General features: G+C 39.6%; 1 protein-coding gene across 1 annotated transcript in view; it reads left to right on the plus strand.

Annotated features, from left to right (window-relative positions):
* Positions 1-6,723, plus strand: part of LOC136876382 (uncharacterized) — a 28,599-nt gene extending 21,876 nt beyond the window's left edge. Inside the window, exons 4-5 of the mRNA XM_067150287.2 lie at positions 4,297-4,448; positions 6,451-6,723. Of these exons, the coding sequence (XP_067006388.1) occupies positions 4,297-4,448; positions 6,451-6,658 (360 nt within the window). The 3' untranslated portion in view covers positions 6,659-6,723. The remainder of the gene's footprint in view (positions 1-4,296; positions 4,449-6,450) is intronic.
* Positions 6,724-17,519: the final 10,796 nt, after the last annotated feature.

Raw genomic sequence — 17,519 nt, forward strand, 5'->3', positions numbered from 1 at the left:
TTCACTATTATATTATTATTATTATTATTATTATTATTATTATTATTATTATTATTATTATTATTAAGCTATTATATACATATGTATATACACTAAATTTATCAATAAGGTATTAAAATCTACAAATTTTTCCACACTACAGAGACTGTTGTCAATGGCATCGGGGTAATTTTACTTCGTAGATCACTTCCTTCACGCACATTGCAGCCCATTGCCTCACAAAACTGTCATCCTGATAGAGTACTCGACCATGAATTTGAAAATATATATTTCTTCCAGGCGGTCATCTCTCAGCACAATGAATTACCTTGAAGTTATAGAATACAAAATAAGTACTACACCCGTCCATTGCCCGGGGATATAGAAGGTTCGTAGGTTTTTGTGTTAAGCCTCGGCTAAAGTCAGTCATGACGCGTAATTCTCCACCCAGGGCATGGACATTCAACTACTGTTTATGCAGTTTGACTAGCATTTGACGCAAGACGTTCATGATCATAGTAATAATAGTATTCAATAAACTACGCAAGGCTAAATATATCTCATTTAAATAAGAAAACGAATGTTAGTTTCTTGGAAGGACGTTTTTCCAATTTAATGAAATCAAACCTAACTTAATACAATAATAATACATTACATGATGATTGGATAATAGTTAGATAGACGAACGAAAATCTCTGTTTTCTAAATACTTATAAACCATCATTATTTAAATCTTGATTGAAAATACGAACTTGATGGAAACGAATACAGAACTTGCTGAAGGCAAATCATCATTATTTATCATCAATTGTCCGCCCGCAATGAATAATAGGATCGAATAAAATATCATTCAAACATTTCAACATTTTAAAACATTTCAAAATACTACACTTGGTTTTACCGTCACTTATCCAAGATTTCATCTTAAAATACCCTACATTTTATCCATTATTTCAGAAATTGCCTAATTGCTAACCAACTTGAGTTCTCTAATGGTGACCAATTTCAATATAAGTATCCATAAAGTGCAAAAAACAGTGTAGAAAACCCACATAATAATTGAATCTCATAACGTCATAACTCAGTCAACAACAGCATGTCCCAGGAATCCGTATCAGCCACCTAAATAAAACACAATATCTAGCCGCTACAAAATCATCAACGATCCAAAAGAATGATTAACAGTAACTGCTTCCACCGGCACTGCCCTCCTGAAAGAAAAATCTTGAAGGCACACAATCTACGGGAAACATACTATAAGCAACTACGCAAGAATACAATCTACTACCAGGTGACAATAATTCAATAAATACGACCTCCCACTTCACACATATTATGCTTATTAAATGTTGAAGACGTCTAATTAGTGACCATTTCCTCAAATGAAATGGTATCTGCATCGTATCCCGTCGCGAAACAGTGTTTCGATGATCATATAACAATCCCTACTCTCGACCTTCGGACATCTTACACCACCAAAAATAACAACGACACAATTGCTTGCCTATTCTGGGTTCTTAATTGTATGACGAGCGCTTAAATGCATCTCTAAATCTCAAATAATTATTTATCACACTCCCATTATCTATTTTTCAACGAAACACTTACCATAACAACATTAATTCATCATAAAACACTTTATGGGACGACCCTGTCCTTATTATTCACCATATTCAAGCACATCATACATATTCACACTTTACTTACCCAAGAGAATTCACAAGCATTCCCGAAGAATCTCTTTTATCATCACCAATGTATCGCAATCAACGCAACACTAATTTCACGAAACATTCACCACTACGCAATGAACACGTATTGTATTATCATGCAGAAGACCTTCTACAAATAACTATTAAAATAAAGTCACCTCACGAAGTATTCGTGCAACACAAGTATGGTTCACTAATGAAGACATCGCATTCCTCCATTCACCGTAAACGTGAAGAAGATTCCGAGTAACTCGCGGTAAGACACGTATTTACAAGCTAAATCTTGCGTATAATAGATGATCTTAATATTACAACCTCGGACATAACCGTTATCACAAGTAACCGGGCACTAAATGATAGTCGCATTAGGTCACTCAAGTTGTTTAAATTTACGTCACTTCATTATGAAAGAAAAGTACATTCTACTCTACAGCTATGCAACTACAAGAAAATAGGGTAAAGAAAATGAAATCTTGGTACTTATCAGTGAAGATTATGTGATACCGCTCTCAGTCCTTTGCTCCATTGGTCATAGTTTTGGCCCTCACTTCGGCATTATCTCCCGGGCCTGTTAGGATATCGGAATGTTTAAGCACTCATATTCATTTCCATCATTACATCATTGGAAAAATCTTCATACATTTTTGAGTCCATGGACCTGAAACTTAGAAAAACAAAATTAACACAGTGACACAGGCGTTTTACAATATCTCACAGTTATTTCCGAAACTTTCCTTGTACAGTATTAAAACCTTAGATCGCTATTCGACACAGTAATATTATTTTATATATCACGTTCTCTAATATTTCTCTTAGGTTCTGCGAACGTGGACGTTCCCTTTAAAGACGTGCTAATTACTATCAGTTCAACCTTCAATCTCCGTTTTTTTATGCCATACCATTATTCATAACATTGTTATGCTAATAGTATCGGTTGGCATTCCATACGTTAGGCTCACTTCACTGACTTGTAACCTCTCTTCCATCTGTTTTGACAGTTCGAATGTGAATTCCAAGATAACGTCATCCCATCTGACTGGAAAGATGTACAAAGGAACACTTCACCATTGTCTTTATGACGTATGTAATCGACCTAACCTCTTCAGCGCCGTCTTGATCCTCTAACATATGGCATTAATTCATGGCCTCCTCCATGACATCGCTGGACCTGAATATCATATAGTCGACTTACTTCTTAATACTGTTGAGAATGTAAACTCATTCTGCTCATCTCTGCTCACATATAACATAATATTTCGTGACTGTAAGCGTGCGGTGACCACGGAGTTTTGAGCTTAGGAATTTCATTCCTCATCTTATATACATCCAATTTCCTGTCTGAATGGGCGAGTTATTCTAGGTATTGACCCAGCTGGACGTATTTCCGAGTAATTCCTGTTAATCATTTCTTTATAATGACCTTCAATGGCTCAACAGCTGACTCACTAGCAATTGGACGGTCATAGTACAGTTTATATGATGCTGTCAATACTTCACAAACTGTGCTGGTAGGGTTAGGTATCTACTGTCATCTACCGCACATAAAATATTCCCATACTTAGCTCTTCCTAAACTACCATTGAATAGTTATTTTGTCCTCTCACCGCGATGCATTACTCAACAATCATTGCAATCATTCTCAACATTTGTATAGAAGTTCATCGTCAATGACATAATCTAATCCCAGTTGATAGTTACTGTATGATTATCACGTTTCTGTCTGCTTCTGCATCATCATAACTCTCTCCTCCCTCAGTGTGGGTACATTCATGAAGCAGAGCAATATTTACTTTCAGGAAGCTAATCAACGACTGGACTGGATTTTCAGATAGAAATTCCACAAATCTCATTTTACCAAACTCCATTTACACTTTATCTTCATTGTATAATGTTTACCTACTTATGAATGAATTTATCTCATTTGTCACGTTTCCCTTACCAATACATTTATTGTAAATAATTATGTCATGTCATTGTTATGCTTCTCGAAACATTACACAGTCTCATGGCCTGCTTCATTTCTTAACTAAATACTGAGTTGTGTTCAGTTTAAATACCAACATATCCCATCAAAAACTCAAATCGGTACTTCTAAACAGGATTTCCTGTGATCAACTTTAAATGTTAATTTTAACTCATGCAAAGATCATCGACAGTCCCATTTCTCCTTTCAAACAATTGTCAATTGGGATAAATGCTATGTTTATCTGCAGTGGTCCACTCGTTCAACTTAACTACAGTATATAACAGAACAACATTTCTGTAAGTCTATGTATTCCATTGGTCTGATTACACAGTGGCTAATAATTACATCATAATGGAAATACACATTTTTAGAACAAATTATTTGAAGCATTACACTTTATATACCACTAACAGTTATTTTAACGGTATTTCATAAGGTATCTGTAGCTTACAAAAATACAGCAAAAACACCATACTTCTTTTAGCATAACGTAATGCCTAAGTGAACTTTGAGGTATATACATAGTATATCAATACATATTGGAATATTTATACAAAAGCAAATTTCTGCCAAATGTATCTTTTAGAGACAAAACTCTTTAGTCTGAAACCTTGTCCTAATATTTATTCAATTTTGTAGCTCGATGGAGACTTCGTTGCTGAGATCATGAACATCGGCCCTAGAGGTCAAGTCGTTGGAGACATCAAAAATCTAAAGATTTATCTCCACCTCAAGTTCGATGTGGACACTATGGAAATCATCCTCGATGATCTGAAGATCACAGATGCAGGGTGAGTTAAGAAACAATATTTATATCCCAAAGTGAATACGTTGTACGACCTATACGAATATTTATTAGATACTTCCTTCATAAGTTACCATGAGAAGTAGGAGATAATTGAAATTAATTGGGAATGGGACACAAATTACCAGAAGGAAATATAGAAAGACGGGCTACCGAGCTCGACAGCTGCAATCGCTTAAATGCGGCCAGTATCCAGTATTCGGGATATAGTGGGTTCGAAACCCACCATCGACAGCCCTGAAGATGGTTTGCCGTGGTTTCCCATTTTCACATCAACCGTTTCCTGTCCTATTATAGCCATAAGACCTATCTGTGTCGGTGTGAAGTAAAGCAACTTGTAACAAAAAAGAAAGACGGGTAATTTGAGCCACCTGTATGCCGTTGAGCTCTCTCATTTATCGCCACTACTTATTTTACCTTGGCGTCTCCGAGAAATGTAAAATATTATTATTATTTTTATTATTATTATTTGTAGGCTGAGTAGCTCTGACGGTGACTTTCTGAGCCAAAGTTAGTGGGCTCGCACCCGGCTCATCCCTGTGATAACTGGAATGGCTGAAGTAAAACAGCGTTGTGTTGGTAGATTTATCGACACGTAAAATAACTCCTGCTTCACAAAATTCTGGATTCTCCTCATCTCTGAAACCCGCAAAACGTAGTCCATTGGGCTTAAAAATAACATTAAATGAATTATTATTATTATTATTATTATTATTATTATTATTATTATTATTATTATTATTATTATTATTATTACACAAAATAGAGCACTTGTAGTGGAAGAAAGAACATAGTGCGAATTACTATAATTACACAGCTTAGTTGTTTGTGAAGTACTATTATTACTTGTAAATCTTGAAAGATGAGCCTTTCATAAAGGTAATTATTATTCCGGTAATTACCAATGACGTTCGCCTAAAGACTGATGAAGAACCAAGTTGGAAACTGCAAGTTCCCGTTATAGGGAAACAACTGACCATGAGATGACAGGTAGATTGATGGTAGTAACATTCTCTTCTGAGTTTCTTTTCCCTAGCAGGATAGTAATTGAAATAATCCATCGAATTCCATACCGAGAAACGAGGTGAGTACTTTTCGCAAATGAACCTGCTTTGATGAAGTTTCATTAGCAAAGAGAACCGCTTTCGTGGCTAACTAGTCAGATGGTGACCTTAGGTCCAAGGGTTCCAGAGTTTGATTCGCGCCCGGTTGGGGGGATTGTAACCTTCGACGCTTATTTCCTCTGGTTCGGGGACTGGGTATTTGTTCCGTTTCTAACATTAGATTTCAACTTATATTGGACCTCATACTCTCAGACGTGCACCAGACCTCCTCGGAGACAATAAATTATTATTTTTTTTTTTGCTAGGGGCTTTACGTCGCACCGACACAGATAGATCTCATGGCGACGATGGGCTAGGAAAGGCCTAGGAGTTGGAAGGAAGCGGCCGTGGCCTTAGTTAAGGTACAGCCCCAGCATTTGCCTGGTGTGAAAATGAGAAACCAGGGAAAACCATCTTCAGGGCTGCCGATAGTGGGATTCGAACCTACTATCTCCCGGATGCAAGCTCATAGCCGCGCGCCTCTACGCGCACGGCCAACTTGCCCGGTATTATTATTATTATTATTATTATTATTATTATTATTATTATTAATATTATTCGCTTTTCTATATAATACAATTTCGTCATTTATAGTTCACAATACTATTGTATATGTAGGCGGATGATTCGAAATTGGAGGCCAGGTGGAAAAGAGCAGAAGTGCGCAACTGTAAGCATCTTTTCATCTGTTGAGAAATTTCCTTTTCAAAGCGATGACCTGTAAATTTTCGTGGTTATTTTCATTAAAACAGAGACCCATGTTCCCAATTTTTGAAAATCTCATATTCTCAGGGTGCTCTTCAATTACGACATTGTACGCTGTATTCAAGTAGAGAACAGTATTTTAAATCTGATTGCTCTTAATTTGAATTCTCTATTTTACAGGAAAGTCGACCTGACTGTCCACGGCCCAATTGGAATCTTGGATTTGTTGGTTGACACCATCGCTGATGTCGTTACCACACTCTTCCACGACGTAGTGGTGCAAATCGTCGCTAAGGAGGTGCGCTCTGTGGTTGAGAAATCTCTTTCTGAGATCAATATCGATTGTATGATCACCGGTGGCACTAACTGCACGACCATTGGTTACTAAAAGTTTTGTCATTTTATTATAAATCTCTGTACTTCTGTCAATAAAGGGTAAATGCCCACAACATATTTTGGTCTTTTAGTCATTAGCTGCCCTTCCCTTCATATAAAATTGAAAGCTTCTAAGTAGACTTAGAAGCACTGATTTATTTATTCCTTCTTCTTCTTCTTTCTTCGATTTTGGCCGACTTTGGACCACGGTAAAAATTGGCTTGCTGGTTATTCCTTTTATCTTCTTCATAATTTCTCTGCGGTTCCTCTCCTCTCAACATATGTTCTTGGGCTTTTCGTTTTTTCCTGGAACCCCTTGAATTTATCACTTTTTAGCTCGGAACACATACCTCACAAAATATTTCGTTTGGATCGATGCCAGCTTCCTCCATGAATTTTCTTGTACTTTTAATTTAATGATGTCGTTAAAGATTTTCTTTCTTAGTTGACTCTCGTTCATTCTTGTGATGAGATGCCCTTAAAACTTCAGTCTCCTCTTACGTATTGTGTCTGTGATCTTCTCTGCCCGTGTAGATCTTCATTTCTCCTATTCCTCCATGTATCATCCCCTCTTTTTCCGTGTCCTAAGATCTTTCTGACGATTTTTCTTTTCCTTTCTTCTGTAGCTCATCCATTTCCCCTTTCTTATTCAGTATCAGACATTCTGAACTGTAAATTACCTCTGGCTTTATAACGGTGTGATAGTGTATGATCTTTGCTCTGTAAGATATTGTTTTTATTGTATTTATTCTGCACTAATCTATAGGCTAACTCCATCTTTCTGTCCCTTCCCTTTTTGCTTCTTTATGAAGCCCATTCGGCTGTATCCAGTCACCAAGATATTTAAATTTATCTGACCTTTTGATTTTACCATACTTTGTTTCCAGATGCTTTCGGGAGATCTCCCAAATAACATGGATTGCACGAATTGTCCGGCCACATAATTCAACATTGAGTTATTCCACCTAAAACAAAAGCCCTGCTTGATCATATAATCACATACTCAAGGCTTGCAACATGAGATCACATCGACGTATTTCAAGTTTTAACTCCAATTTTAGCACGCTATGATCATCTTCTTAACTCATTTTGTACATTAAAAATTCAATCGGACTTTTATTATTCAACAATTAAGACATACACGAACTGTGTTTCTTTTTTAAGAAAAGACTGTTTACATCTGATGGATTCAGTCACCTTAACTCTTCAAAATTTTAATATGACATTGTTTTTAATATATGTCATTGTTTGATAGTATTAAGATTATCATGTGTTTTACCATAATAGCTTAGAATAGAAATAGAAAAGAAAAAACATGTCACTTTTCTAAAAATAAAGTTAAAAAAACATTGTATTGACAACGAGGATTTATTATTAAATTTATTTCTTGCCAAATAGTTTTAGATCAATGGAATTCTTAGTATGAAAACCGATTTTCCATTTTCTTTTCCGGTTACGATTATTGCCTCAATGATATTATTAAGGAGCTATTTCAGTAAGTATCTGTTTTATATTCAAGAATTACAGAAAATACTCATAGATGTACTCAAGAAGCAAACTGTTATGGTTCTAAGATCATCATAATCCTGCGAGATTAATCAAAGATGGTATATAAAACCAAGGAGTACACATTACAGCCTACTAGAGTACATTCTCACTCCGATCCTTCCAGTATATTTTCACTCATTTTAATACATTCAATGATGAAATCAGCCAATTTCAATCCCCACATCTCCCACACCACCACAGCTACACACACGCAACCACTACAGTGTACGATGGGAGAATCATGGCTAATATCACACACAAACGTAAGTGGTCTGTAGTGGTAGTTGCGGCTACAATGCGAAATATATGGACACACACACACATACACGTCTATGTATATGTGTATATGTGTATTTTTAGTGTGTAACACGCTGTGCACATAACACCCTAGTAGCAGCACTACTGCACTGTTCAGTTCAGATGGCCTCAAACTAAAGTTTGGACTTATCAGCCAGTCAGATGCAATGTAGACGTCGGACTGATTTATAACGGTTTGTAATAGCCTCCTAAATTTTCTCCACATCTTTTGGATGATTTCACACTGAGGAAGTCTGTGATGTATGGTATCATTACAGTTCCTACAGAACGTGCACAACTCGCTTTCCTTCATATGGATGCGGTGTAGCTTACTATTCGTTGGTATTTTATCATGGATTACCCTGTACCATGTGTCCCGAGGTGTTTCGGGAACTGCACGATTCGATGCATTCCTCCAGACACGGTACCAGTTGACAATCAGCGCCGTCTTCGTGATGTCAGGGGCTTGATATTGTTGTCGGAGCACATGGGCGTACAACGTCTTCGTTGTTATTTCTGTAGATGTAAAGAGGTCCCGGGGAAGATAACTCAGTTCACAAGTATCTTGCATGCGGCGCGTGGTGATTGATATCATACACTGCAGGTGATTACTATCTTCACCGGGGTTGCACTATTGCTTGAGGAATATTTTTGATGTAGGGTGTCCAGGTGATTGCATAAATTGCAAATTCCGTTTAAGGAAGAGCGCCTTTAGTTTTTGTATGCACGTCAACAAGAGCGAGTCCTCCTTCAGATCTAGCTAGTGAAAGTGTAGCTCTACTGTTCCGGAATATGGCACCCTGCCATATGTACCATCCTATTGCTGAAGCTATCCGAATGCCTATTGTTCGTGGCATAGGCAAGATATGCTGAGCATATATATCATATCATACATATCTTTATTACCCACCCTAGAATACACCATCGGCTTTACAGGTAATAAAGACAGACAGAGCGAAACCCAAAAACAAAAAGAACAAACAAACAAACACTAGGCACTACATCTCTCCTAAAAATACTTAGCTAAATTATTTACCTCTAAATCTACTCAGTGTCCTCCCACACGCACGCGGATAGCCGGCAAACGTGCAGGAAGCACCGCACTACAAATTACCCTATTTCCCTATTCCCCTATTCCTACCAACCACCTAGAAAAAAAATAGTAGACTGGTCTCTGCTTCAGCCCTGGTATGGAATACATGCCCACCAACCCGTTGATCGCAGGGACCAGCCTCGCCACGTGAGAACTGATCTTATTTCTCACCTACACCTGCTGACAATGTATTCCTTACCTACCATGTGTGACAAGCCAGCTTGGCGGAAATCAGACCCATCACATGGCTTGTCACACACTTCCGCTATATACGTCACACCTTCTCTGTTCATTGTGAGCTCACTACCTTCCCTCTTCTTTTTCTTTTCTTGCCGTGCAGACATGCTAAAGCCTAGCTTCTTTGGGTTGGGTCAAGCCCCAACCCCTCCCTCTTCCCTTGATACGCCACCTTCTCCTCTCTCGCACTATTCCCGCCCACTACATCTCACCTTCTTGAACTTAAGACTTTAACATCAACAATTTTTTTTTCACTTACACACAAACAGACAGTTTCCATTCCAAGTCCATCAGTTCACTCAGTCTTCACAATCTACAACACCACACTTGCCTCAAACTGTTAGACTTGATTTTTATACTGCCAACATTTTCTCCTTAACTACAGTCCCCCTTAATCTATCTAAATTACTATTACACACACCATCTTTATCCTCCCTCCTCACACAAATACTTGTTTTTTTGTTTTTTTTTACACCTCATATACACACAAACAAATAGTACTCCATTCCAAGTTCATTAGTTCGCTCAGCCATCTCACTACTTGTTTTTTTACCTAAGCTTCATTACAACCATCCACGGTAAACTTAAACTATATAACAGCTTCTTAAATTTACACTACCCTCAAGCCAACTCAACCTCCCCTATTCTCAACTCTTAACCTAATTTTCTCAGTCTTTCCCTTATTACCAACTCTTCTCTTAAACACCTCTGCTCTCATATTCCTCAAGTCATTAATCTATCACCTCCTTCCATCCTACTACTTCCCTATCTACTTCCCAACACCCTGCCCCAGGCGGATCGCCTTTTCCACAGGGCAAGGTGCTCACCCCCTTTCCCCTAACACTACAGTCCCCTTTTCTGATATCATCCCCTTCCCGCATCTGCTCAGGGCGGATATCCATTCCTCTGAGCAGAATGCCCTCCCCCTTCCTCCCTCGGCAAGAACCACATTATCTGCACATCCCCTGTTACTCCCTCAATTTCTTTCAATTTCTCTGGCCACATTTAAGAATTTCGCTATATTCGTTCCTTTCTCCCACTCTCTACATAACCAAGATGCCATCTTATAACTTTCCCCTATCAAATCCAGCTCCTTCTTACTTAGTAGTTTAATCTTTATCTCCTCCAAAGCTCGGCATTGATTAAAAATATGCAGATCCTCCCACGTCCCTCAACACAACACACATCTATCACTATTCTCACTGCCTATCCATCCCCTGTTCCTCGGAACCCCCAATACCTACCAATACAAACCTCTCTTATCCCTTCTACCCTCGAACTCCGTTTTCGGGTTTATTACTTCCACCAATTTATTTAATACTGATAAAGAGACTCTCTCTCTCTACATTCCCCTATTAAGCTCTGTCTTTCAATATCTAGTAGTCTTCCCTTTATCCTTTCCCATACCCATTTATTCCTACCCCCCCCCCCCCCAGGCCTCTCCATATTCCCCCAAACCAACCTGTTGTAACCACTTATTGCACTTATTCACCCAGTAACCTTCATTCGTCATTCCTTTCTGAAAATTAAACGTTTCTTGTACTAATGCCCCGCCCTTCCCTTCCTCCAATCTAATCCAATATTTAAACACCCTCTTAGCTATTTCAACCTCTATCGATTCTTTACAGACTAATCTGGCACCGGCATTGGCTGTACAGTTCGGTAGGTCCATCATAATCTTACTAAATTTCGCCATCACCTGGTTTAGTTCACCCCTGCCCTCCTCCATTCCCCATACTTCGACCCCAAATAGCATTTTGCCCATTACCAGTGATTTGAACACCGTTTTCTGAATTTTGTATTTAACATCTGGGAATTTCTTCTCTAAAACCCCCACTACCGCAAGTGATCCTCTACCTTTGAATTTTGCGTTCCTACACTGATTTTTCCAAGAACCATTCTTACTAATTATTACACCTAGATACTCCATTTTTCCTCCTGGTCTAATTTTTTCCTGGTCTAGCCTCCAAACTTCCTTATTCTTTCTCCCACCCCTTTTCCTACATACCATTATCTGAGTCTTCCTTGCATTTACTTTGAGAGACCACTTCCTAGTATACTCAACTACCTTGTCCAACACTTTCTGCAATCCACTTTCCGTCAACGCCAAAATCAATAGGTCATCCGCAAATAACAACCCCGGAACCTCCATTTGTCCTATCCAAGGGCACTGCCATGCCTCTCCACCATGACCCTCTAAAATATTATTTATAAATAATAAAAATAATATCGGGGATAGTTTACACCCCTGTCTCACCCCACTCTTCGATTCAAAATACTTACTCAACCTTCCATCCTGCAATTTAATCATCACAAACACTTCCTCATAAATTGTCTGTATTGCCACCCTCATTTTTTTCGACATTCCAACCTCCCTTAGTCTTAAAAATAGCGCCTCCCTTCTGACCGTATCGAAGGCTTTTTCTAAATCAATCGCTGCTACATATAATTTACGCCCTGCTATCCTCACATACTTTGTAATCAAAGTGTCCAGAATCCAAACATTATCGACTGTGTACCTTCCTTTCCTAAATCCATTTTGGAACTCAGATATCCTACCGTACTGTTCCGCCCAACTTGTTATCCTATTCGCCAAAACCCCTGTGTACACCTTCGACAACGAGTCTAGGAGTGTAATTCCTCTACAGTTGTTAGGATCGCTCCTAGCTCCTTTATTTTTATAAATAGGGCATAATACCCCCTTCCTCCATTCTCTAGGAAATTTCCCCTTTTCCAGCAACCTATTAAAGAACTTCACGATCCCCCTCAACATCGATTCATTTGCCCCAAACTCCTTCCATACACTATTGGGAATATCGTTCACACCTCCTGCAGCCTTGGGTCTAGCATTTTTTAATACTCTAATTACCTCCTGGCTTGTTATCTCCCCATCCAAAATTGTAATGCCTACCTCCAATTCACTTCCTATATATGACTTGTCTAATTCTCTACCCAATTTCCCCTCCCCTTCTAAAAGCCTTTTAAAATGCCTAAGCCACTCGTTTTCTCCTATTTTATCCCCCTTCCCCACCGGTTTCGTTCTTCTGATCATGTTTATTACCTCCCATATCCTCTCAAATTTCTTCTCTCTACAATATCTATTTATTTTATTAGCTTCCGCCTCCTTCCATCCTCTTTTCTTCTCGTTCAATACCTCCTTATATTCCCTTCTCAATTTACAATATTCCTTCCTCTTTTCTTGCTCACCCTCCTTCCTAAACTCCGCTAGGGCTCTCATTACAACCTCACGTTTTCTCCTGCATTCTTCATCAAACCATCCATTCATTTTATTATTTTTTCCCTCTACCCTCCTCCTTACTTTCTTTCCCAACCTCCATACAGGGAATTCTATTAATTTTACCACGCTATCCATGTCGTTCCCTTCTGCCGCCCTTTCAATTCCTACCCTTAATATATCTCCCTCCTCTTTCAAATGCCGTCCCGATTTCTCTTTAGTATTGTCATCCCATAGATACTTCCATCCTCCATTCCTATATCTCTCCCTACTTTCCTCCATCTTTTCCTTCTCATCAGCAACCAAAGTTCTCAATTTTATTTTGATAGGCATATGTTCCGTTAACCCACATTCTAACACCTCAAAACTTATTATTCTCCTTAACGCTATCTCTGAGCTTATACCTATATCCACTACACTTCCTCCATTTGTTGTAATATACGTCAAATCTCCCACACTATCCCCCTTCATCCACCCATTTAAAATAAATAAATGTTCTATAGCACACAGCTCTAATAACCTTTCTCCATAACTATTTACAACATTATCCTTACTCTTCCTTTGCAGTTCCCCTTCTACTTTTACTTCCTTCCCGTACACCGGTACCCTATTGCTCACTCTCGCATTCCAATCCCCCAATAAGATCATCCCATCTTCTACATATATCCCTTTAATTGTATTTATTTCTTCAATCAATTCGTCAAAAAATATTTATTAGCATAAACTGAATCGCTCGGATGGTTATACAGCAGTGCCAGACAAATTGCTTCCGCTGCCCCCTTCCCCATTTTTACTCTCAGCCACACTCCCCCTTCTACCCCAGTCTGTAACGTCTCCACCCATTCCGCTACCTCATTTCTTATTAAAACTACTATGCCCCTGGGTTTCGGCCTCTCTTCCCTATTTTTTTAACACGTTAACTACTCTATAACCGTCCCATGTAATTTCAACCCCTTTCCCTAACCACGTCTCTACTAGCGCAATTATATCAAAATCTTTCACTAGATCCACAATTTCCCTATTCCCTAACTTCCCCATCAACCCCTCAATATTCAGCACCCCTATCGCCATCTCTAGTTATTTATTTCCTCCCCCTCCCTCTCTATCCTTCTGCGTTTCACCACTTCCCCCCTTACTTCTCGTAATTCTTCCTTTTGGCTCCACCACGTCACTCTCCCCTTCCCTCCCTTTCTTCTCCACCCCCCCCCAATCTTCTCCTTTTCCGTGCCAGAGCCTTTTTTCCCACCCCATAGATCTTTTAAACGGTCTCGCCTTATTCCACGCCTGTTTTCTCTCCAGGTTTCTTTCTGCATTTCTCTTATTCGGGGAGGTTGGGTCACTACCCTGACTGCTTTCCCTTCCCGTCACCTCTTCACTACCTGTATCCACTTCACTTCGGTCTAGTGTCCTACTTGTTGATTCACTCCTTCCTGGGTTGTTCTGACTCACCAAGGACTCTTGCTGTCTACGCCACCTGACCGCTGACACCGCAGTCCCGTCTTCTCTCTTCCTTCTCCATACTGATGTCGCCCTGCTCTCGATTTCTGCAACTCATTTCTTCCTCACATTTCTCCATCCTCAGCAGTTCCTTCTGAGTCCAAGATCGCGACCAATTTCTGCCTGAAATTACCAGACACCTCCCCACAATCTTGGTTCGCAATCCCTGAGCTCTAGCCCGCCAAATATGCCGCTTATAGACATCCAACCGCATCCTGTCTTCTTTCTCTGTCTCAGCTTTCAAATAAATGTTCGATCCTTTTAGATTTCCAGCATTCCTAAGAATTATATCTGCCATCAGGGTTGAAATTAGCTTTAACTTCAGCGGCCTATGACCGTTGTTTCTTCCTACTCTATATATATCATCTATATCAACTTCAGAAAAGTTTATTTTCATTTTGTTCGAAACTATGTCCACCACTTTCAATACTAATTCCACTTTCGATTCTGTTCCTTCCTCAGGTACACCATACACAAACATATTTTTTCTTGCTGATTCGTTCCTCGCTAACCTCACTTCTCTCTTCATTGCTGTCAATTCCTCTTCCAGTACCACCACCTTCTTTTTCAAGCTCCCCCAACTCATCTTCTATCTCCACTACCTTATCATTTAGCCCACCAATTTCTTCTTTTATAAATTTTTTTTAGTCCTTCATCTCCTGCGTTTGGTTTGCCTGGTGTTCCTGCATCATTTCCTTTATTTCATCTCCTTTACTCGCTTCCTTCACCACTATCTTGATCTCTTCAAGTTCCTCCCATCCGAACGGTCCCTGGTTTGGCTCCGGGTTCATTTCTATACCTCCTACCACCAGCATTGTCGCAATCACCGCCGCACACAACATAATCTCCAACCGTCCTTTATAACCACTAATTTCTCTCCCTCTCTCAGGTCCACCTTCCTTCCAACTCCCTCTTGCACCATGTCATCTTCCAATTCTCATCCTGTATTGCTGTAGCGTTATTCCCATATTGCGCACCTCGTCTTACTCACACGTCTGCAGTTCCCGATGTCTCGATGAGCATATATATGTTCACATACTGTATTCTGTGCTGTAGGAGTTGTAATTTATATTTAGCTTGTTGTAGAATGCCTTTTACAGTGGTGAGGGCATGAGACCAGTTCTTCTGAATCATCTTCTGCACGCTATTGAAAAATATCACTCCTAATATCTTAAGTTCCTCTGTTACATTTCTACAAGGCGGAAGAACTCTGTGCCCTCTACTTCTATTATCTATCAGCAAGGTCTAGGTCTTCTGAAAGTTCAGAATAAGTTTGGTCTTTCGCTGACATGACGGCATTAAAATCGTTCCCAAGTATCATGTTACCTCGGAACTGTTGAATAAGAGGAAGGATATCTATTGTAAAAAAATATCGTCTTTCAGATCTGGCCTTCGAACCTGAAGGTGCATAGTCATTAACAACCGGTAGATCTCTAACACGTATGCTGATCCCTCGCGCATTCAAGAGAAAGGTAGGGTCAGTGTATGGGATGCTGTCCTTAATGAATATATCGGTACCTCGTTTATTCTCATTTACATTTACAAGAGTTTCGTAGCCAGGAATGGGCTGCAGTGCGATGGATGAAACTTCCTGTAGTAGAGCAATATCAATGTCCTGGTCTCGGATGAGTTGTTTTAGAAACAGTTGCTTATTTACAGTTTGTATACAGTTTATATTCCGTGTCATTATCGTATACGTTAATAACATTGCCATAACAACAAAAGTGGTTAGGCTATGTCGCATGTGCAGCATCGATCACCTGAACAACCTGAGGAGTGTCTACTGTTTTAATCTTAGGTCCTTGGGGCTTGTGTATGGCTGGGTTGCCTTATGTGTGGCCCCTTTTGAGGACCGTGCTATTTTTAGTTTAGAGGGGTTCTTCACCGAAAGTGGATTTTCGATAGAAGGCGAGTTACTGATCTCCCTCCCTGTATTGTCTGACTCTTTCTCTTCGACGTTGTCTACATCCTCTAACCATCGATTCAAGGCGCCTTGAGTTCACCAGTCTCTCCTGTTGGAGAGTATAATGGGATATCAAGGGTCGACTGTTTACGTGTCCCATCGTAGATGTTCTGCAGAGAATCTTCACTAGACTGAGTTGACATTCCACTTATGTGCCCGTCATCTATCGGTGTGTTCTCAATATCTTGTCCAATACGAAGTTCCGTATCCATGTAAATAATGTCCTGTTGGCTAACATCAGAACTACTTGCTGTTTGTAAGTGTATCAGTCATTCTGAAGTTGATTATTTTGTTGTGATTCCTGTTCCCGGGACATGTTTGCCTGCGTGAGCGGCCGCAGTGCCTCACAGCTTTGTTTACTTTCTAGCGCCTGGGGCTGGCTAACCGGCTCTGTGCTGTGTTGTGACTCTAGTATTTGGGGTGTTTAATGCAACTTTCTCCGTGTTGTGCTTATCTTTTAATGGCGTATTCGATAACGGAGGGAAATCTGCATTATCTAGTTTTCTCTGCTGTTCGTCTTGGCTGTGGGTGGAACTACCGATAAAGATAGTGGTTGAGTAGTCGTACGAAGTGTTTCCAGGCGCATCATAGGGTATGAGCGCCGTGGACATGCACTGCGGAGGTGATCGGGGGCATTACATATCGCGCACGTCTTTTCTCGTCCGTCGTAGATAACTTGACCTCGAAACCCTTCTTCAGTAATAAAGGACGGAATTTGTTCATTCAATTTGAATTTGCCTAATTCCATTAGCAACAGGACGTTTGTAGTGTTTGGACAAATATTCATCTGTGATCCTTTTAATAATACCATACTTGGAGAAATGGGTACCAATATTTTCGTTAGGAATTTCTGGAGGAATACTAAAAGGTCTGACTCTCGTAACCTCTATGCCGCCTTCAGTTATTTCCACTGGAACCCGTTCACCATTAAACAAGGAAACACTACTTTGTCCAGCATGGTTATTCAGCAATCTATCTAATATATTTCGTGAGATTACCTTTAT

Source organism: Anabrus simplex, chromosome 1, assembly GCF_040414725.1.
Source record: "Anabrus simplex isolate iqAnaSimp1 chromosome 1, ASM4041472v1, whole genome shotgun sequence".
Lineage (NCBI taxonomy): Eukaryota > Metazoa > Arthropoda > Insecta > Orthoptera > Tettigoniidae > Anabrus > Anabrus simplex.